The following is a 24,326-nucleotide window of genomic DNA, read 5'->3' as shown; positions in this document are numbered from 1 at the left end:
AGGACAAAGGAAAAAAAGATGAATCAGTGGCTTGAAAAAGAGAGAGAGTTCTTTTGGAGGCCATTTTTATTTTTAAGAATGGAGACAACTTGAGATGTTTTAAAGAAAAGAAGGCGACAGGAAGGGAGAGGAGTGTGGGGCACACGAGAAGAGACGGTGGACCGAGTACATTCCAGACGAGGCAGGGAGGGTGGTACCAGCCTCTAAAAGGAGGCTGGAAGGAGGAATGACAACAGAGAGGGTCTGGAGGGACAGCAGGAGCACTGAACACGTCTTTGTTGTTGTTGCTGTTGAGTAAATGATGATTATGTCACCATCCTTATTAGGAAAGAAAGCGAAGATGTGGCTGGAGCAGGAAAATGAGCCACGGCGTCCCTGGGGATGATGAAAACACTGGCAGGTGGTCATGAAGGCCCAGAGGAGGGCACTTCACTTCATTTAACCAATACATATACAAGCACTCTTGGTGGCAGGCAGTGTTCTGAGCACTTCACATACATTAACTCAATTATTCCTCACAAAAGCTCTATGAGTCTGAAAGGCTCATTATCCTCATTCTACCTGCGGTGAAACAGGCACAAAGGCTTTAGGGGACTTGCCTAAGCTCGAAAGTGGCAGTACCAGGACTGAAATCCGCATGGTCTGGCCCCAGAGTCCTGCTCTTGACCACTCTGCTGCTTCTTCAATACAACATCCACGTGTTTGTAATGTAGCCAAGAGGAAACAGGACAAACTTCACCTTGCGCTCTGAGGAGCTCAGGAAAGCGGGGCCGGGAGGAGGCAGCGTTAAGTGCTGTGGAGAGCACACACTACAGGAAGTTGGGGTCACTTATGAAAGGGTGGCTGTAGAAACAGTGGACTTCCCACCACTCCAGCGGTTCCGATTTCAAAATACACCTCGGCCCCTAAACTCCTCTCCGAATTCCAACTGTTCAATGCACCTTGGTGGTCTGGCATCTCACAATCCTACCTCAAGCTGTAACTGCCTGAAGCTAAGCTCTGCTTTGCCCCACATCAGCTTCCTCGTGCCTTCCCCAGGTCTGTCACAGCACGGTATAGAGAAAAAGCTGCACCAAAGAGGACTTTCTCACCCTTTTTCCCCAGCACCTAGTTCAGTATCTGGCACACAGTGGATGCTTACTAAATATTTGTTGCATTTCCGTTTATTCTCCCCATCTTAAAATTGTCTCTGACTTTGGCTTCTCCTGCTTTCTACACCCAGTAAGTTTCAACACCCTGTGTTTTGCCTACATGCCTGCTCATACCTTCCTGTTCTCTTCACCCCTCTTCACCACTGCTGTAGAAGCTATTCTAATGAGCTACTGCTTCCCCATTCTCCATCCAATACAGTCTTACCAAAGTAGTCATTTAAAATACTGTCCTTCCCACAGGACTCCCCTGCTCCAAAGTAGTCAGTCTCTTTAGTCAAGAAGCAGGTATGTGATGCCCAACCTGCCAGAAACTGTGCCCTTTCCACTTGAAAGTAACCCCTATTTCCTCAGAGCACCCCCACTAATGGTCTGTTCATTCCAGTCACCCCATCTGAAGCAGCTAGTCATGATTTTCCCATGTAATAAGGCCTCATCTCACCCAAAGGCGTCCAGGTTCTTGAGGGACGAGGACGTGTCTCTTGCTCTTTCCCCTGCTGGATGTGCAGCACATGCGGGGCACAGGGCAGCACCCTGCTGCTCCGGACCAGCGGCGCCCGGCACTCAGAAAGAGAACAGACACATCGCCCTTGATGGATTCTGCTTTGGCCCATTATCCTATTTTATTATTTAATATTTATATTATATTGAAACAACTTTAATGATTCTTTCCATATTACTTTACTACATACAACAACTTCCAGGGTAATTTTTATATCAAATAAAAATAAAGACTAATTTTACTTAACTCACATATAATTTCTAAAAGGATGCAAGTCTTGGACTTCCCTGGTGGTGCAGTGGTTGAGAGTCCGCCTGCCGATGCAGGGGACACGGGTTCATGCCCCGGTCCGGGAGGATCCCACGTGCCGCGGAGCGGCTGGACCCGTGAGCCACGGCCGCTGAGCCTGCGCGTCCGGAGCCTGTGCTCCGCAACGGGAGAGGCCACAACAGTGAGAGGCCCACGTACCGCAAAAAAAAAAAAAAAAAAAAAGGATGCAAGTCTTTTATCTTTACATACAAGATTGAATTTACATTCCAATCCCCAAACTATACTAAAAAAAAATCTCTTTTATTCTTATTACAACTGTCACATTCATACCAATTCATTCAATTTAGAGTTTGCTTCAAGCTGATACGGCGAAAGCTGTAGTACTTCTAATACAGCAAATCGTCTGAACTTTGCAAACGCTTTCTGTATCAGAGACACTGCTAACACCTGCCCTTCTCATGTTGACACACAGCTTGTAGGTTAAGGCTCTAAGTGCTGCAATATGTTCAGCATCGAAAATCCTGCTTTATGCTCTCCTCCTTGCTCTGCTGGCCTTTAAAAGCCACACGAACATGATATCCAATTCCTAATTATCTCTAAGACCTAACCAAGCAAAGTTTAACAAAACAAAAAAAAATCTAAAATAAGAATCAATTATTAAGAAAGAAAATCATATACTTTGCAGCAAAGAAAATTATAAATAGGGACCCAAATTCCAATTCTGATTATTCTCCTTAAATTAGTCTCTGGAACAACTCACTGCCCTTCCCTTGCCACCACCAGCTTCTTCTCGCGAATTCATTCACTGAATAGTTATTCCCAATGTCTAAAATTGAATAGATATTATGGTGGATGCAGCTAACATAATGGTGAATAAGTTAGGCACAGTCCCTGGCCTCTCAGAGCTTACAGTCTGGTTAGGGGAAGACAGACAATTAAATGAGAAACTGTAAGACCATATGTCAAGTGCCATGACAGGTAAGCTATAAGATACCAAGGGAAAGCATAGGAGAAGCACCTAACATGGGAAAACAGAGTATGGGTAAGCCATGGGGTGGCAGCGGGGATTAGAAGCAACGATGCTGAACCTGAGACCTGAAAGATGGGCAGGCAAAGAGGAGAGACAATAAGGTTGGGAAAGGGGAGACAAGAGAACACACCATAACTGAGGGAATGAAAGACAATCAATGTAGCTGAAGCACAGAATCCAAAGTTGGGAATGGTGAGAAGGAGACTAGAGAACAGGGCAATGACAACCACTTAAGGGTTTTAAGGGAAGTATGCAATGTTCAGCAACTCCTGGCTGAAGTATAGGAAATAGAGGAGAAGCAGGGAAACCACTCAGCAGACTATTTCTATTACCCAGGTGAGAGATAAAGGCTTGGACTAAAGTAATGAAAAAGAGACCAAATGAAAGCAGACAGACTTGAGATGAATCCGCAGGACCTGGTGGCTGGAAGCTCATGAGAGGACCATGTCTGTTTTGTTCCCTGCGCACCCTCAGGCCTAATAAGCACCTAACACACAGTAACTGTGAACAAACGAATCAAGAAAAATAAGGAGCCACAGATGTTACCCAGGTTTCGCATAACAGCTGGGTAGAGGGAGGTGCCATTTACTGAGAGAGGAAACACAGGAACCCGTGAATATGCTGGGTTTGAGGTACCTCTGAGCCATCCAAGGACAGACAATGAGAATGCAGGTTGATGGCCCTTACGAAGCTCAGGAGAAAAACAGATCTTCCTGGAAATGTTAACTCACGGCAGCCTCAGTGGCTCAGCTAAACTACAGTTGATAACTGGCACTTTTCTGAGGGGAAGAGGTTTTTTTTTTTTTTTTTTTGGCTGCATTGGGTCTTCGTTGTTGTGCGCGGGCTTTCTCTAGTTGTGGCGAGTGGGGGCTACTCTTCGTTGTGGTGCGTGGGCTTCTCATTGCAGTGGCTTCTCTTGTTGCGGAGCCCGTGCTCTAGGCACACAGGCTTCAGTAGTTGTGGCACACAGGCTCAGTAGTTGTGGCTCGGGGGCTCTAGAGCGCAGGCTCAGTAGTTGTGGCACACGGGCCTAGTCACTCCGCAGCATGTGGTATCTTCCAGGACCAGGGCTCGAACCCATGTCCCCTGCATTGGCAGGCGGATTCTTAACCACTGCGCCACCAGGGAAGTCCTAAGCTGTTTTTTTTTTTTTTGTGGTACACAGGCCTCTCACTGTTGTGGCCTCTCCTGTTGCAGAGCACAGGCTCCGGACGCACAGGCCCAGCGGCCATGGCTCACGGGCCTAGCTGCTCCAAGGCATGTGGGATCTTCCCGGATCGGGGCATGAACCCATGTCCCCTACATCGGCAGGCGGACTCTCAACCACTGCACCACCAGGAAAGCCCCTAAGCTGTTTTTTAAAAATAGTATTTATTTGATTTTCTTACTGAACTCTATTTATTAGTTTTATCAAGTGCTGTTTTTTCTAGTTAGATGTTAGCATCTATGAACCATGATGGGGTTTTTTTCCCCCCAAGATTTAAACCTTTGAAGCACAAAAGTTTAAAATTTTGATGATGTCCAATTTATTTATTTTTTTCTTTTGTTGTTTATGCTTTTAATATCACATCTAAGAAATGATTGACTAATCCGAGGTCACAAATATTCACATCTATGTTTTCTTCTAAGAGTTTTATAGTTTTAGTTACTACATTTTGGTCTTTGATCCATTCTGAGTTAGTTTTTCATATGGTGTGAGGTAGAGATTCAACTTCATTCTTTTGCATGCGAATATCCAGGTGCCTCAGCACCATTTGTTGCAAATGCTCTAAAGTTTAAACCTTTCCTTTTCTGGTCTGCATTTTTTGACCAGAACCTCAGAGAGTGTTGAATAATAATTGTGATGGAAGGCATCTTCCATCCGTTGTCTTTCTTTAATTAGGATGTCTCTCATATGTCTCCATTAAATATGTTTACTTTGTTTTTAATAGCTTCTTTTGATTAAGCAATTTATTTCTAGTTTGTTAAGGTTTTTAAAAACCTCTTTTATTGCAAAATTTAATACACATACAGAAAAGTATATGTAAAACAAAAATATATAATCAATGGATTTTTATAAAGCAAAGGCCTGAGTTACCATCACTTTGGTCAAGAAATGAAAGATTATTTGCTAACTGTTCTAAGATCAGGAATGAATATTAATTTTTTGATATCTTTGATGTTAGAGCCATTAGTTAATAACCCTGGGGAGTTTAAAAGGTGATTGGAGTCATGTCAAACATAGTATGCTTTAAAAGTGCCTCTGGGCTTCCCTGGTGGCGCAGTGGTTAAGAATCTGTCTGCCAGTGCAGGGGACACAGGTTTGAGCCCTGGTCCGGGAAGATCCCACATGCCGTGGAGCAACTAGGCCCGTGTGTCACAACTACTGAGCCTGCGCTCTAGAGCCCACAAGCCACAACTACTGAGCCTACATGCCACAACTACTGAAGCCCGCGCGCCTAGAGCCTGTGCTCCACAACAAGACAAGACACTGCAATGAGAAGCCTGCACATGGCAACTAAGAGTGGCCCCTGCTCACCACAACTAGAGAAAGCCCGCACACAGCAGTGAAGACCCAAATGTGGCCAAAAATAAATAAATAAATTAATTAATTAATTTTTTAAAAAACAGCTTAAACTGGTTAGGTAATATGAGGAAAATGCCATTCAGAACATCAATAAAACAACACAATACTGTCTGGGCAAACGTGCCATCATTATGTAAGATGTTAACACTAGGGGCAGCTGGGTGACAGGTATACAAGCTCTCTCTGAACTAGCTTTGCAACTTTTTTGTAACTCTAAAATCACACTAAAATAAAAGGTTTATTTTTTAAAAAAAGATGAGAACATGACAAAACAAGCCACAGGGAGAAAAATATTTATAATGCATATCAAAACAAGGACTTATATCCAGAAAATATAAAGAATGTCTACAAATCAATAAAAAGACAAAAAATGTTTTTAAGTGCGAAAGATTTGAACTAGACACTTCTCTCTCTCTCTCTCTCCCCAAATGACCAAAAAATACTGAGAAGGTATTCAACATTATTAGTCACTAAATGCAAATTAAAACCCCGATGAGATAACAATACACAAATACTAGAATGACTAATATTAAAATGACTAAACAACAACAAAAAAAGACTGACATTATCAAAAATTAACAAGGATGCAGAGCAAACAGAACTCTCATTCATGGCTAGGATAGTGTAAAATGCTACAACCACACTGGAAAACTGCAAGCTGTTAATAAAGTTAGAATTTTACAACTCTAGGACCCAGCAATTTCATTCCTATGTATTTGCCCAAGAGAAATGAAAACATATGTCTATGAAAAGACTTACAGAACAACATTCATAACAGCTTTATTCATAATGGACACCAACAAAAGAGGAAATAACCCAAATGTCAATCAACAGGAGGATAAGCAAATTGTGGATCAGTCACACAATGGAATACTACTCAGCCATACAAAGGAATGGATAAACCTCAAACACATGTTCAGTTGAAGAAACCAAACATAAAACAGTACACACAATATAATCCATTTTAAGAACAGTCAAGACTAATGCAGAATGATAGAAACCCTAACTATGATTCCCTGGGGAAAGGAGGTTCGAGAGGAACTTCCAAGGATGATGAAAATGTCCTGTTTCTTGATCTGGGTGATGGGCACATGGCTGTATACACTCTCAGAACCCATCAATTATAGACGTAATATCTATGCATTTTTACTACAAGTAAAATATACCTCAATTTTTTTTTTCCGGTACGCGGGCCTCTCACTGTTGTGGCCTCTCCCGTTGCGGAGCACAGGCTCCGGACGCACAGACTCAGCGGCCATGGCTCACGGGCCCAGCCTCTCTGTGGCATGTGGGATCTTCCCGGACCGGGGCACGAACCCGTGTCCCCTGCATCGGCAGGGGGACTCTCAACCACTGCGCCACCAGGGAAGCCCTATACCTCAATTTCTAAAAATGAGAAAGTGAGGAAAGTTCATCTGTCATTTTTAGATAGGATGGCCAGGAAATGCTTCACTACAAAGGTGACATTTGAATAAAGACTCTGCGGAAGTCTAAAAAAAAAAAAAAGCCAGCCATGGGGATATCTGACGTAAGAGGATTCCAGGCAGAAGGAACAAGAGATGCAAGGCCTTGTAGGGAGAGCAGCAACTGGGGTTCCTGAGAAACAGGGAGGCCAGGGTGGCTGGAGTGGCAGCCAGTGGACTAATGGAACGTCACCCACGTGCCTCCTAAGAATCAGGCACTGAGTTCAGATAGCTTAACACAAAGCTTAGGTAAGTAGCAAAACCAGGATTACAACCCAGGTATATCTGATTCCAAAGCTCATGATCTTCATCATTTTGCAATAGTAACTCAACATAGTAATAGCCAATATTTACTGAGTGCTTATTAATATATTTAAGCTAAAGGACTTTATATTGGATCTCCCCAGTCATATATTGTATTACAAATGGGTTACAAGTATAACACAAAGATCTTTTCAATGAAATTTTGTATTGCTATTAAAAAATGTTTTGCAACCAACCAAATATTTTAAATGGTAAAATCATATTGAATTTGTATGGCTCCTTCCATAAACTTCCTAAATTTAGTAATTATAATTTTGCTACATACTCCACTACCAGAGAGCATGCTACAGTGAGTCCACAAAATAGCCCTTTCTCTTCCTATTGAATCATTTTAATCTATATTTTTATTTTAGTCTACATTGTTCAACATCAGGGAAGATTTATGTTTTGCATGCACGTGTGAAATATTTTGTTTTTCTACTGAATTTGCTCTAATTTTCCACAATTTTTTTAACTAGAAGATATGTATGTTTGTCATGATCGTCATCACGATCATCAACATCATTATTGATACAGCTGATATTAGATGTTCTTAAATAAAACATAACTGATTTTATTAATTTCTTGATTGTTACTTCTTGATCTGTTTACTTATGAACAGATTTTAATGCTAACACAACATTGTAATCAACTATACCTCAATTTTAAAAAATAGATTTTAATGCTAACAATTAGCCAAAGTCTGGTTTTTAATAGATTTTCTTATGATATATTAAGAAATTTAATGAATTTTTATACCAAACTCCCAAACCTCCACTTTACCAAGGGTGCTATACAAATACTGTCATCTTCTGTGTATGCCACGACATGAATGAGGCCTGGAAGCAACGTTTTTGGCATTATCTCACACTGAGCAAAGGCAGAATTATGTAAGAATCAAAGCAGAGATAGAATGCAAAAAGAAACCTCCCCCTACAAAATAGTATGTACCTAAGAGGTCTTTTGAAAGTAAACAGAAGGTCTAGATGGAGAGGGGAACCAGGACTTCAGAAAAGCAGTGTATCCTAGGTAGAAAACCAGAAGCTTCTGAGTCAGACAGATGTAGGTTCCAATACCGGCATGACCTATGGTATCTAGGTTAGGGCAAATTGTCTTCTCTGGTTCTACTTCCTCAATATTAAATGGAATAATACCATCTACTTAGTGGAACTGTTGAGGCAAGATAATAAAAAAGAGCAAATGCAGTTCAGCAGTGTACACTCAGTAAAGCGCACTTATTATAGTTATGACACACCGCGAGTTCTACCAAGTTAAAATATTTGGAAAAATTAACGTGACCTGGGAAAGAATGCAAATAAAAACAGTTAATGTGTTAAGGTGGTATTTGTACTAATGAATTGTTTTTTCTTTTATATAATTTCGTTTTAATGTTATGTTGCTTAGCAGTAAATATACAGATGAAGAAGTCAAATGGGAAACCAATACTTAAAAGAACTCTTAGATTCATTTTCTTGGAATGTGAATAATTATCCCATGATGTTTCTATTATATTGAAGTTTTTTAAAGAGAAATGCAACCATATGGTATCATCCTTCTTCCAAAGTTCAAAAGGAGTTAGAGAATATTTTGCTTTTTCTTGAAGTTATCTTGCAAACAACCACATTTTCAGAGACAGAAAAGAATATCAAGCAGAAATTTGATTTGTTTTATAAATAAAACATTTCATTATATTTTATTTCTGTTCCATGCTTATGGTATTCTTTCAGCTTCTTTCTAGGCCTCAGATTGCTCATTTGTAAAAATGACAGAGGTGGATCAGATGTTGTCTTCTAAGGTTCTTTCTGCTATGGTGTCCTGAAACTTGATAATCCTATAACAAAACAATATATATGGCCAGTCCTGCAACTCTGCATTCAAGTGCCCCTCTAACAAGTCTTTTCCCCTAGTGGTAGCCCCCAGAGCTGAAGCCATTACTGACTCTTACCCCTGAGCCAGTGAGGCCAAAGGGAGCTGCAGAGCTAGGAAATCCACAGGAGAGACAGCAAAATGATTAATGATTTGGAAACTGATCTTAAATTAAAGGGATGGGTATTAGATCAGAATAAAGAAGACTGGATTAGAGAAGGCTGATTATCTAAAAATATACAAAGGCAAACTGTAGATAATGATCAATACTCTTTCTCCACTTTTACTATGAACAGGGTAACAGGAAATGGATTCAACGCTAAACAGGAGCAATATGGACTAGACTACGTCTTTAAACCTGTGAGTTTCCCAATCCCTGAGGGCAGGGACTGTGCCATCTTTGTATCCCAGCATCTACTATAGGATCTGGCATCTAAGAAGTACTCAATGAATACTTGGCAGAAAAAAATACCCAAAAACCTTAATAAAGGATCATTTAAATTTTTAAAGATCCAAACCACAGAAGTGTGTTATGGAGACAGAACAGGAAACTTCTCCTTTTGATATTAAAAAAAGAAAAAAGAAAAAGAAGATACAGTAATAGCCTTCTTAACAATAATGTAGATACTGGCTTATGCTTCAAAGTTATTTCCCATTCAAAACCCTTGAGCCTTGGTGATCCTGTCATGGACGGCTTTAGCAAAGAAAGAGCTTAAGCAAGGCACACAGCGTCTCCTTGCACCTGACAACTGGTGCCAACCATGAGTCCGTGCCTGCCATAAATACCCACTGAGCACTGAGAGTCCCAGCAGGAAGACTCTCCTGACGCCAGTCCAGTGCCCAGTGCGGCAGTCGGGAGACGCGAATGGATGGGCCTTTTCACCTGGCCCCTGTGCTGCGGGAGCTCTCCATCAGGGAAGAAGGCTCTCAGGAGCTGGAAAGCAGCTGGGTGACCCTTCAGAACCATTTCCATCACCCCTAGTGATTTACAGTGAGGTGAGTCATTCTTCTGACCTCATTTTTCATGCTATTTACCGTCGAAAGGGGACAATCTAAACACGCCTCGATACAAGAGGCACGATCACAAAACTGTGAAGCTGCATCCAAAGGACCCAAACATAATGTGTTTGGCACTTTAAAGCCACATCTCATAGCTAGGCCAGCCGACTTTTAAAACGAATGAATGAAAGAATAAAAATAACTAACTAAAAAAAGACACCTGGCAAAAATGCTGCAGAGAAGCAGAAAGAAAGTAAACCTGCTTCCCATGAAATGCCCCATATAAATAAAACACAGTTTGTAAAACAATACACCCTGCTGTGAAATTCCCATTCAACTAGAAGGGCAGACCTCTCCTTGCCGACCAACCCAGTCTCCATTTGAATGTTCCAAATGTCACTTCCATTTTCAAAGATGAGCACATCATCTGCCCACAGCTGACTGATACACCCAGAATGGACACTCCTCTCTTCCTGCCTCTCCCCTTATAAGGCAGGGCCCTGGGAAGAAAGTCTCTCTTCTCCCCGTACAGCCAATTTACTCTATTTTTTAGTTCTCTTTGGATCCTTTCCTTCGAAGTTTTCTTTTATGATGAAGCTCAAGGGCTGGTGGTGACCTTGGGGGGCAAGAAATCACAGTACTGAACTAGAACTTTGAACAATATATCAAAATAGGGGGAACTTCAGCTAAGAGTTAATGAAACAGATTTGAAAAGGTGATAAAGTTTACCCCACGGTCATCGTCACTGACAAATCTTTACACACGAAGGCACTGATCTAAATTTGCCGAGCCCCACGTCAAGTTGTGCAACAGTCAATACACTACACTGACCTGTATGAGCCACTTTATTCACAAGGTTCACAATTTACATGCTCTGAACCGATATTTGGTATCCCAAGTAGAAGGTCAACACAGGGAGATGTGATGATGATTAGAAGAATGTACTGATTAATAGAATTCAGGTCTAGTCAAGGCTGGCTTGAAGCTTCAAATTTATGTTTAGGCCACCAATGGCCACTAACAAAGAGATAACTTGATATTAGGTACCTCCTGACAGAAGTATATACCACCACCTATGACGTACTCTTGCCAAAAAATTCAAATCTGAATCAGATCAAATCTCTGGATCTTATCATCAATTTATAGAAAATACAGGAGACAAAGGAACATGTTAACATTATAAGCATGCAGTCAGCAGAATCAAGATTGTGGGAAACTCTACAGTACAAACAATTCAGTTTTTCAACAAATAAAATGCAGAGGAAAAAAACGAGGAGGAAACTAAAGATTAAGAGAGTCTTAAGGTACCTATGAACCAATGCAGACCTTATTTGAATAAACCAACAGTAAAAAAAAAAAAAATTCATGAACCACCAGGGAAATTTAAACACTACTGAATACCTTATGATTTTAGGGAATGAGTGTTCAATTTTCAGGTGTGTTAATGAAATTGTAATTGTTTTTATTTAAATTCCTATCTCTTACAAATACATATTAAATATTTACAAATAAAATTATGTGATAATTAGGACTGGTTGTAAAATAATCCAGTATATTGGGGATGGGGAGCGAAGGATCTAAAAATGAAACAAGACTGGGCATGAGTTGACAACTTTTGAGAATTCATTATACTATCCTATTTTTGTATTTTGAAATATTCCATAATTTAAAAGTTTAAAAATAAAAAGAAAGTGGGTCACTAGACCAAAAATTCATATGTAAAAGCCAGGTTTTGCAAGATATATCATACATATTCAGAGCGTGGCACTGTAAAATATTTTCTGAAAATTGCATTAGAACTTGATTCTAACAGATTGCCACAGTATTATGATGTTTAAGTATACTAAGAACAAAATCTTTTCTAAATTCTTACATAAACCCATTCCATAAGTACAATGTAGTACAACATTGCATCAGAAACTACATAAAGATCAATTTTCAGTATTGAAAACTAAGGCTTCAGTTTTCCAATTAACTTGACTTACGAAACTCTGCGTGCCTGATAAAACTTCAAGTCCCCCAAATTTACTCAAACTGGTTACAATGTAAAATCTAGAAACATTTTTAAAATTATACTTCAAAAGCAGAAAAAGAAATAAATTCAAAGCCAAAAAAAAAAAAAAAGTCAACAATTTGAGCGAGCTTCAATTAGTAACCCAAATGAGTTTTCAATTCTTTGCCTTATATAAAACTCTGGGTCAAGATCGTTTATCTGGATTTACTGAACCACTAAAGATTAATTAAAGATCTCAAACTTCCCTCTTCCACCATCTTTAGGAAAATAGGATCATTTTCACCCTTAAGTATAGATGAAAACAGTCGCAAATACTGATGAATGTAATGCTCCCCCTCCAACCTCCAAAAGCCAGAATGCTAAAATAGAAAATCACTACATGGGACTTCCCTGGTGGCGCAGTGATTGGGAATCCACCTGCAAATGCAGGGGGCACAGGTTCAAGCTCTGATCCGGGAAGATCCCACGTGCAGCCGAGCAACTAAGCCCCGTGCGCCACAACTACTGAGCCCACGTGCCACAACTACTGAAGCCCGCGCCTAGAGCCCATGCTCCGCAACGAGAAGCCACCGCAATGAGAAGCCCGCGCACCGCAACGAAGAGTACCCTTCGCTCACCCCAACTAGAGAAAGCCCATGCACAGCAACGAAGACCCAATGCAGCCAAAAATGAAAGAAAGAGAAAGGAAGGAAGAAAGGAAATCACTACATTGTCAATTTCCTATTATAAATGATAATAGTAACCAGCTATTCTGGAGAGCATTCCCCAACTTCTATTTAGGTTCTAAGATGTATCAATTGCTATGTAACAAGAAGCACATCTATTCATTCAGTAAATGAATGTGAAAGAATAAACAGCAGATGAAACAGTTTGCTGGCACTAACCTCCCTGTCACGGCTCTGGTAAGGCTGCCTTCCAGTGACAGTGCTAATGAGTGGGAAATGGGCCAAAGAAGAACTGGGAAATAAAATAACCTAAACTAGCTAGTCAGCCCTTCAGTAACAGGAATGCAACCTTCCTGCCTCTAGTGCCTGGTTTAATATCCAAAAATATTCTTAACTCATAAACTATGAAACCTCTGGAACTAACCGGAAACCAGCCTTTTGGGAGTCTTCTTATATATTTTGGGCCCTAATTTACAGTTGTAATCACACTGATGGTAGACCTTTTTCTTCCCCTTCCAAAAGTCAACAGAAAGACTAACTTAAGTTATCCCTAATAGTAAAAGTGTGATATAATCTCCATGAATAGTCCTCAAACACCTTCCCACTGAAACTGCTCTTTCAAAAATTATAAATGACCAAATCTAAGTTTTTTTCAGGCCTCTTCCTCCATTTCCTTTTACATTATTGACCATTCGTTCCTGAAACTCCTCAGTATCACTGTGCTTTCTTGGTTCTCCTCTGCATTAGTTTCCTCTTGCTGCTGCAACAAATGATCATAAACTCAGTGGCTTAAAAGTACATGTATTTACCGTCTCACAGGTCTGGAGGTCAGAAGTCTAAACTCAGTCTCACCGGCCAAAATCAAGTTTCTGGCGGGGCTCCTTCTGGAGGCTCCGAGGGAGGACTGTCCCCGTGCCCTTCTCAGCTGCGAGAGGCTGCCCGCCCGCCTTGGCTGTTGGCCCCTTCCTCAACCGCTCCAGCCTCATTTCTGCCATCACAGCTCCTACTACTGACTGTTCTGCCTCCCTTTCACAGAGACCCTTAAGATTACACTGGGCTCACCTGGATAATCCAGGCAAATCTTCCCAGCGTGAGATCCTAAATTTAGTCACATTTGCAAAGCCCCCGTTACCAGGTAAGGGAACGCCCACAGGTGCTGAGGATCAGGCCTGGGGCAGCTCCGAGGGGCATCACTCAGCCTAGCGCTTACCCTACAGCTCTAACCGGACCTTCTGCCTCCTCTGCTGCCACCGAACGGTGCTCTTTGTTCTCCTCTTTCATATTTTATCCCATCCTCTCCACACTCCTCGCTTCAACTCTCACCTTTACGCTAATATCCAAGTCTCTCATGTTAAATGTGAGGGAACTGGAGCCTAGATGGGAGGTGATGACGGGCCGTGAATCACACAGATGTCGACAGGATATTTCTATGTGGATGTCTTCAGAGCAGCTCAGTCCAATGCTGGACTGAATCCTATTCCTGTCTGAATAACACAAGTCTCTCAGATTCAGGCTAGAACTGTATTACACTCTTCTCTGTTCTCTCAGCTGGTTCTTGCATCTCTGTCCCTCCATCCATTCTGAAATCCAATTACAGCTTCCTATTCCTGAAACACTGCTTTGGTTGGGTTACCTCTCCTGCTCAAACCCACCGTTCTCTACTAAGGACTGCATGCCCCCTATCCCCACCCCTCCCGACATGCCCATCGGGACTCCCCTGCGCCCTCTGCCTACACACCACACCCATTCCTACCTCTCACCCTGAACTGCCTTCCTCTGTCCCTCCACTGAGAAGTGACTCATAGAACGTACCCCCCTAAAAGGAATTGCTTTTTTATTTATCTATCTCCAAACCAGACTGGGTTCCTTGACGGCAGAAACTGTGCCTATCAGCAAACATACACAGTAGTTCCCCTCGCTTACCCCTGGTTTCACTTTCCTCAGTCACCTGTCGTCGGAAAACACCAAATGGAAAATTCCAGAAATAAGCAATTCCTAAGTTTTGAATTGACCGCCGTTCAGAACACCTGATGAACTCTCCCGTCCACCCGCTCCGCTCCGCCCCACCCTGTCCAGAACACCCAGTCTGCGTACACTGCCCACCCGTCAGTAAGGAAATAACAGTACCACGGACCCTTGAACAGCAGGGGTTTGAACTGTGCAGGTCCACTTATAGGCAGATTTTTTCAATAAACATGTACTACAGCACTGGACGATACCCAGGTGGTTGGGTCCACAGATGTGGAGTCCTGGCAATGCAGGACCGGCTGTAAAGTCACACACAGGCTTTCTCTCACAGGGTCAGCACTCCAACCCACCCGGGGTACATACATACAGGGTTCCCCACTGCACGCGGTTTCAGGTGTCCACTGGGGATCTGAGCTTAAATAAATTCCAGCCCTGCCATTCATTACCTGTGGGACCCTGGGCAGGGTCTCAGTTTCCCCATCTCTGTAAAACCCAGACAATGGTAGAGTACATATCTCGTGAGTTCTTCTGAGTATTGCTCACAAGTTAACACATCAGAAGAACACAGCACAGTCCCGGGCTCAGTAAATACCATCATAAACAGTGGGAGCTGTGATCAGTACTTTTACCACCTACTGCTGCTGCCAATGCGACTACTACTAGTATTATGGCTGTCATTGGAAATGACTCACCACTACATGACTAGTAACATGGCTTAAAAAACAATAACACAAAGTACTGGTGAGGACGGGAAGCAACTAGGACTCAGACACTGCTGTTTGGAAGCAAACTGGTGGGGCCACTTTGGAAAACAGCTTGGCAGTTTCTTTTAAAGCTAAACATTCATTACCACATGACTCAGCTGCCCCACTCCTAGGGATATAACCAAGAGAAATGAAAAATTATGTTCACACAAAAATGTGTATGCAAATGTTTATGGTGGCTTTGTTCATTATTACAGAAACTGTAAATAACCTCAATGTCCTTCAACTGGTGAGCGGATAAACAACCTGTGGTACATCCATACGTGGAACATCTCTCAGCAATAAAGACCAATGCGCTACAGACACACACAACAACATGGATGAACCTCAACACATGACAGCAAACGAAAGCAGTCAGATTTAAAAGGCTCCATACTGTACGACCCATCTATGTGGCATCGTGGCTACAGGAACAGGAAACTGAGGAAGGGTTGCCAAGGGCTGAGGGTGGGAGGAGGAGCCGGCCGCCAGGAGCACAAAGCAACCCTGGGGGTAACGAACGTGCTCCGTATCATGACTGTGGTGGTTACACAGCTGTGTGCACTTGTCAGCACTCACAGAACTCTACATTTGTAAAAGGTGAATTTTACTGTATATAAAGTATACTTTAATTTAAAAATATGTACAAATAAAAATAAGCAGAGACTTAATTTTAATTTACCAGTAAGACCTGTCCAGCCCTCTACCTTTAGCAGAACTGTGCGTCATCTACACACAACTACAGCTTGGCTATTGGAAAATACTCACAGAGAAGATTCCAAAGCCCAAATGATAGTATATAGCTACTCTACAGGACTTTAAGAATGGGGAACAAAAATTTGGCTAGGGAACAAATAAAAGTCATTTGCATCTGTACTCCCCCACCCACCCCCCAAAAAAACCCACCATAAGAATAAGCCTAATTTCCAAATCTGGCTTTGAGTTCCATTATGGCACGGCAACTTGAGACAAATACTCGTAAGGCAAGTGGCCAGGTGGCCAACAGGTTCTGATGCCTCCTATTAACCAATGTGAAGAGGTGAACTACCAGAATGACTCAGGATGACTGTTCTAGAGCCACAATAAGAAAGACGCTAAGAGGAGTTTCTTAATCCCAGATTACCTTGTGCCCCTAACACCAAGCAAAATTCACCAATATACAGGATAAGTCCCTTCCCCCATGGAACTATAAGACGAATAAATAATGAACTTGGAATAAAAGAGAAAAGGTTAAGAATACAAGTTTTATTCTAGTTATAAAATAAACAAATCATCGGAAACAGACTCACAGACCTAAAGAATGAACTTATGGTTACCAGGGAGGAAGGGTGGGGGGAAGGGATAGTTAGGGGGTTTGGGACTGACACGTACACACGGCTATACTTAAAATGGATAACCAACAGGGACTTTCTGAATAGCACAGGGAACTCCGCTCAATATTCTGTGACAAGCTAAATGGGAAAAGAATTTGAAAACGGAGTGGATACATGTAGATGTATAACTGAATCACTTTGCTGTACACCTGAAACCATCACAACATTGTTAATCAACTATTCTCCAACACAAAATAAAAGTTGAATAAGTAAATAAATCCTGGGGATGTAACGTGCAGCAAGGTGATTACAGTCAATTATATTGCAGTGCATATTGGAAAGTCGCCAAGAAAGTGTATCTTAAAAGTTCTCATCACAAGGGAAAAAACTAACTTTGCGTGGTGACTCGATTTATCACAGTGATCATTCCACAGTGCAATACTGAAGCAAATGTTGTGCACCTGAAGCTAATATGATGTTAACTGTCCATTACACCCCAATTAAAAAAGAATGCAAGTTTTATAAGTTGGCCCACATACATACTATTTGGAATTGAACTGAACACGTAATCATCTTAGTGTTCTTCTGTCTCACTCTGAATATAAACTGCTCTGCCTTTCTTCCTTCCCTCATCGATCCCTACCTCCACCTCTCTTCCAGGGAAATGGATAATTTTCATTTCCCTGAGGATACAGGGTCAGATTGAAGCAGCTCTAGAATGACAGAGGCTACTAGGAGTTGAATTCCAGTCTGGGGTGACCCTGAGGGTCCAAACTTGGGACTCTGAGACGGTTACAAAACCAACCTGAATTCGGAGCCAAGCACAGTATCATTCTAGTCTCCTAGGTATCCCTCCAGATGAAGACTGATCAGCCTGGCCTAGTGTTAAGATCCACGTGTACTGACACCGGTGTCCTCCCCACACCCACATAAACGTAAGCGCCAATATAATACACTCGGAAGGAAGAGCAGGCATCCATTTTAACAAGTCCCAGAAAACCTCCTTTCCAAAAGCAAGCACTTGCCTCTCAGTAAGCTGGTAATTTGGGAGATACGGTTCTAAAGGCCTGTATCTGGACCTACAGTACCCAAGGTCATAACGCTAAGGATACAAGATAGGTGCTAATAATCGACCTTACAAAATAAATAAACAAATGAAAAGAAAATTTTAAAAGTACCATCCCACACAGAATTATTAGCCCACATTTCATGCCCTGTAATATATACACACAAATGAAACGGGAATCCCTCTGTGAGCAAACATGTGCTTCCAAGGGTTATATAATCAGATTAGCGCCCTTTTCACTGACAGCTCTACATACACACCAAATCTTAATTTATTTGCCCAAGTTTGGTTAGACCGCATCAGTTTCCAAGGCTTTCATCAGAGTAGGTCTAATCTTTGAGATACTTCTTATCCCAGTCTATTTCAAGCATTATTAATAGGCCCCCTGGAGCTTATCTTTGACTCAAGCACCTCGTGGCAGAAGCAAAGGCTGCCAAGAAAGAAAGGTCTCTAAGTCAAAAGTAGCATCAAGGCACCACAACCTGAAGTGCAAAACATCTACTGTAACCTTGCGGGAGAAGAAAACTCATCCCCCCAACATCTTCTGGGAGTTTCTTCCAATGTGCTCAGGTAATAGTCCACAGCTGGTCAGGAGGCTGCGGCCAAAACGAGAGAGACTGGAAGTAGTCATCCGGACAGTTCACATCACACTTGTACAGCACGGGGGTATTTTAACTGAGTAATTCATGGAAGTGTACCACTCTCTGCTTCACAGGACAAGCAGTCATTCACTCGATGGCTGTTCAGCCTCTGGCGGCTCCAGCCTCACATTTTGAAAATAATCTTGTATGTATCTTCAGAGTTCTTCAGACATGGGAGAAACATACTGTAACTCTGCAGAAACTGACTTGTAAAAGGATTCCTGAGCCAATATAAGCCCCTGTCTTGATTCAAACAAAGGGACGGTCTCTCAACATAAGGTTTGCTTGATCTCACATCTTCAAGCAGCTTAATCTTTAGCTGAATTTCCTAGTATTGAGTATACCTGGTCAACTCAACTCACCGCCAGCCCTGTAAATAGGGAGGAATGCAATAGTGCACTGGCAGGTGTTTCTCCTTCCTCTTCTATTTCAGGAGATTACGGAATGTGAAAGAATATTAACTGAGAGAAGCTGCGCTTCACAATCTGGGGTGGTGATTAAGAGAGAAAGAAAGACACCAAGGGGACCAGTCTCAGGAAAAGGGGTCAGAAAAGTGCTTCCCTGGTGTGGGAAGGAGACCTACCAGGAATAACCTCAAAGTAGGTGCTTTTCTCAGGGCATTGTTAAAATGTGTGTGGTAAGAGCCAGACTCAGCTATCAGAGTCACCGTAAAAGAAACAGGGCTACTGAGTTATACTCAGAAAATTGTGCTTCAATAAAGAACACGTGGACTAGAAACAGATTTCTACTCCTCAAGCCTCTAGGACCCCTTCAAGTGTTTTCTTTCAGAATCTAGACCTCAGTCTCCTTATCATCCCAAATACATCTGAAAAGTAAAAATTCATCCTCTCAAAGAGCTCAGAAATTTAAAATAATGCATGTGGCCTTCTTGAAACAGAGAAGCTCTATGCCCCCCATGTCCTCAGCCTGCCTTTTGTCTGTGGAATAACTTTAGTCAAAGAATAAGTTTAATCAGAGAAGTGAGAAAATGCAGAAACGAAGGAAAACAGTCAAAGGAGACCAAATAATAATAGTTTAGTCCTTAAGCATGGTCAAGGACCTTCAGTCCCTCTTCAAGGGCTATAGATAATATTCTGAGCCATATCCTGTGAGCTGTTTACTTTGTAGATACTGAAACCCCCGCCAGCTGGAAGAAGTTAACTACATGATGACCAGGCTGTAGCCATGACCTAAGCTGCCACAATTCTGAGAACCGGCCTCAAGAAATGGGAACAAACCGACCCTGGAACTGAAGCCTAACTGTACTTAAAAACAATCAAGATGATGCTGATCAGACCACCAATGACCAATTTCAAGATGACCATCAGAGCTGACTGTGCTGTTTCTGCATGGAGCCCCCTCCCTCTGCCTGTAAAAGCTCTTGCCCACTGACTATCGGTGGGGGGAGTCGGCCTTTAGGCAGGCGTCCACCCTCCGCCCCGCCCCCCTCCACGTGCTGGCATCCAAAGTAAAGCAAACTTTCCTTTCCACCAACCTTGCCTCTTTATTGGCTTCTGAGCGGCGAGCGGCCGGACCCCACTTTCAGTTACACTCTTTTGTGTCCATCTTATTTATATTCAGCTCCTTGTTAGGTGAGATATACAGCTCTGGAGCTTAAATCTGAAAAATCCATGCCTAAGGGCAACTTCTCGCCCCTGTAATCTCGCACAAGCAACCATTTTCTAAGCTTCAGATTCCTCAACTGTAAAACGGTTATTACAACAACACTACCTGCCACACCTGCTTCAAAGGATCACTGCTGAGATTACATGCAGTAAGACATATAAAATAATTTTTAAAAAGCAAAGGACTACACAAATGTTGGTTGCTACCTTAGGTGGGGCACTGTTGAGAGCATGAAGAAATGCATATAACAGGGTGAAAAGAAGGTTCTTTTATTTGAAAAAAAAAGGACTGCAAACATGGTGAGGACGAATTTTAAGGTACTGGCTAGTATGTTCAGGGAAGTGGTATGACGCGAACTTGAATTATTGTTTAGAAGTGGGTTCTCATGCCAACACATCCACTTTGCACAGACAGCAGAAGAAGGAAAACAAGAGAGATTAAGAGTGGGTGTCCAGCTCCCGGCTCACCGAAATAACTAATGGAGTTCCACGTGGAGAGGGAGGGTGGAGTTAGTCATGACAGCCACACAGAACATGGTTGCATAAGAGGGGGAAAGTAAAGGTGTTCGTACCAAGCACAGAACTAACTGTCAAGTTACCCACAGTCCACAGATTACAGCCCGATCCGGGGCGTGTCATTTCCACAGGGGGCTTTAGGGGAAAAGAAAGAAAGAAAGGCTATTCCACGAGCATCAAGCAAACCAGGTGATTCCGCAGATTGGTTCTCCGCCGGCGCGGGTAACGCTGGCGGGGAGAGCGTGAGGTCGGGGGCTCGCGAGCTGCGCCCGCGGGACACGGAAGCTGCCTTCAAACCATCGCAAACCAGAGGACGCAGCGCGGACCCAGACCCGCCAGCCCCGGCCCGACCCCGGACTCGCTCCCGGGAGAACGGAAAGCCGGCTTCCGAGAGGGAACCGGGCAGGCGGCGCGGGCGCGCACCGGGGGACACCGCGCCGACCGGGGGTGGCGGGATGCGGACACTGCCGGGCGGCGGGGACCCCTGCCGCGGGGCTGGGGTAGGGGGGAGCGGGAGGCGGCTCGGCCACCGGCCCCGCGCGCTCACCTGGTGCAGGGCGGTCAGGCCGTCCACGTTGGCCGTGTCCACGTCGGCGCCCCGGGCCAGGAGCCGCCTCACCTCGTCGGTGTCCCCGCTAGAGCAGGCGGCCAGGAACACGGCGCCGTCCTCGAAGCGGACCCGCGGGCCCCCCCGCTGAGCCTGCGGCGGCAGCCCCGCGCCCGGCCGGTCGGCGGGCTCCTGCTCCGTCAGCGAGCCCCGCCAGCGCCGCAGCTGCTCGGCCCGCCGTGCCCGCGCCGACTCGGCCCGCTTCCCGCCCAGGTGCTCCATCTCCGCCATCGCCGCCGCTGCTGCGGGCCGCCGCCGCAGCCGCCGCCAAGCGCCTCAGCCGGGAGCGGAGGGCGGAGACCCGCGCGCAGCCATCTTTACTGCTCCGCTGCCCGCGCCGCCCGCACTCCCCACGCGGCCTCAGCACGCAGGCGCGGCGGAGCCCCGGTTGCATCACGGGACTTGTAGTAAGAGATCCAGGCGCCCCCCCATCCCCCGGGCGCACCCGCTCCCGATGGGAACTACAAGTCCCTGGATGCGTGGGGAAAGAGGCGCGGCCCGGGGGTGCTCCCTGCTTGGCCGCGGACGCGCGGGGTCACCTCTGCCCCGAAGCGAGAGCTGTCCCCCGCCCGAGTCACCTCCGCGGGCTTTTTGGGAGTCGTAGTTTATTCTTCTGACTTCCAGCTAATCTCGGCTCCCTAATTATCACGTCAGCCTTTTGAAGTGGAAAAGGGGTCGGTAATTATCCCTACTTTCTATTGCGGAAAACTGGATGGAAAGTACCCGAAACTCTCAAAACCGTGTCCTGGTTGTAAATCCAGAGCTTTATTAACGTTGTAATTTAGAACGCATTAACAGGTGGCCCTGAAGAGATCCTGGGAATGATGCTCGCAGGTATAGTGGGAAGCGCATTCAAGTTCAGTTCTCCTCCCAACAAGTTACTTGACTTCTCCGAGCCTGATTTGTAAGATGGGAATAATAATACCTTAGGGAATTCCCTGGAGGTCCAGAGGTTAGGACTTGGCGGTTTCACGGCCGGGTGCGCCGATTCAATCACTGCTCGGGAACTAAGATCCCACAAGACCCGGCGCGGCCAAAAAATTAAAAAAAAAAAAAAAAAAAAAATCTCAGGGTGGTCGTGTGGAGCGGATGAGATAATACATGCAAGGATATCTAGTACTATCTCTGTGCGTATACCAGTTCACAATAAATATTAATTTCCCTTCTGTCTCTCTCCTCCTCTTCTACCCTTTTCATGGATCTTAAGTTCTTGGGAGGCATATGTGGGACATATATCCCGTCTTCCATGATTTTTTTCCCAAACCTACAAAAAAATACTATGGTGCAAACACAGTATTGTAAGTCAACTATAGTTCAATTAAAAAAAACTACCGTGCGCGTCCTACATTCCTAAGGCAGCACGCAGGCCATTTTCATATTCACAGTGAACTTGGTTATTAAAACCTGTCAGGTTGACTCAGTAACTTTAACTCCCCAGGGCTTTAGCCCTGGACAAAACATAACTCTGTTTTCCATTATGATAGAGAACATATACAATTATTAGGTTCTTTGAACTTTCCTGTATGGTTGAAGTTTTTCATTTAAAAAAATGTTGCAAAAATGATTAGGTCGTTGTAAAGGGAAACTTTACTATGTTCTATCGTGTGCCTCAATTTCCCCTGAGACAAGCCAAGAATCAAATGAAAAAGGGACATATAAATGTAAATTATTATGTCTAATAATACGACGTCTATCCATATATGCTTTAATTAGGTAACCTTGAATTCTTTATAAATACTAATTAAGTCATACATCTTTGAGAACTCTGAAGAACAATGTGCATAAAAATAAAAGATGTAATACTGTATACTTTATATAGCCATATTTTCCTTGCATTAATTTAGTCACCATAGAACTTCTCATGCCTCATCATCTATTGGAATTAAAAATTCTGTATGAGGTTTACTTTGTAACTTGTCAGCATGGAACCTCTTCGTATTCCAACTCTGCCTCTTGCTGATAATTAAAATTGCTCACAAGCTCTCAAATAGAACTGTCCCTATAGAATAAAAGAAATATTGATATTAAACCAGATAGGAAATAATACTTAGCTAGGAACCTAACCCGCTTCAAGAAACCATTATTAGCTGAACTCTGCTAGTCTGGCAAGGAAACAAAAAAGTAAGAGAAGGGCAAGTTTTCAAATTTCAGCAAATTGCTGAAATCTCAGGAAACAGATCTCTGACAGCAATCCACGTGCACCATTTTAATATTATGATCCTGGTACACAATATCGGCTCAAAAAAAGTATGTATAATTGGACCATATATTTTACATACTGGTTTTCTAATAAGGATTTTTAAACTAGGGTAAAATTTTCATGGATCGATAATGTTACATTTCTTCTGGCTGTATTCTTTATGCATTCAGAATCAGGAAAGAAGAAACATCTGGTTCCACTTGTAAAAATAAGCTAAAATTGGCCAAGTCCAAGTTAAATCCATACTTTCCCAAGAGGTATGAACTTAAATTTCAATACTAGGAAGTTCCAGGTAGTACTTCCTTACTGTATCTATTTTACTTGCTTTTTTCCTGAGGTAGTAAGAAAATGATACCCTCTTTGGAGATTTTAAAGAAAAATATAAGTAGTTAAGTTCCTTACATAATTTACGTGCAAACCTACCTGGAAGGAGATGAATCTTCCAGCTACGTGATTACGGAATGCAGTGATAATTATTATAATCTAATTAATTTAACTAGCTCAGCCAAAAAAAAGTTATGCCACCAAAAAAAAAAAAAAAATCAATCTGTGTATAATGATTTGAAAATCTTTTCAAAATTAAAATCATCTAAGTTTTTTTCTGAAACGTCTTCCCCCAAGAAGGGCTCTCTGAGAGTAAACTTAAACAATAAACTTATACAATTGTTTACTACCATTAAACAAACATGAGAGTTTAGATTTCCTATATATTCTAAAGAAAAAAATATTTTATATGCAAGTGAATAAATCCTGACAAATAATCCTGTGTATAAGTAAAACATAATTTTTGTACTTTTTTCTTCCAGTTTTACTGAGATATA

At 42.9% G+C, this 24,326-nt stretch overlaps 1 protein-coding gene across 8 annotated transcripts in view; it reads right to left on the bottom strand.

The window, feature by feature from the left end:
* Positions 1–21,627, bottom strand: part of PPP1R12B (protein phosphatase 1 regulatory subunit 12B) — a 199,641-nt gene extending 178,014 nt beyond the window's left edge. For all 8 annotated transcript variants that reach the window (XM_060091508.1, XM_060091509.1, XM_060091511.1 and 5 more), the window contains exon 1: positions 21,246–21,627. In XM_060091508.1, the coding sequence (XP_059947491.1) occupies positions 21,246–21,536 (291 nt within the window). In that variant the 5' untranslated portion in view covers positions 21,537–21,627. The remainder of the gene's footprint in view (positions 1–21,245) is intronic.
* Positions 21,628–24,326: the final 2,699 nt, after the last annotated feature.

The sequence above is a fragment of the Mesoplodon densirostris genome, chromosome 2, assembly GCF_025265405.1.
Source record: "Mesoplodon densirostris isolate mMesDen1 chromosome 2, mMesDen1 primary haplotype, whole genome shotgun sequence".
Taxonomy (NCBI): Eukaryota; Metazoa; Chordata; class Mammalia; order Artiodactyla; family Ziphiidae; genus Mesoplodon; species Mesoplodon densirostris.
This window is presented reverse-complemented; position numbering and strand designations above follow the sequence as displayed.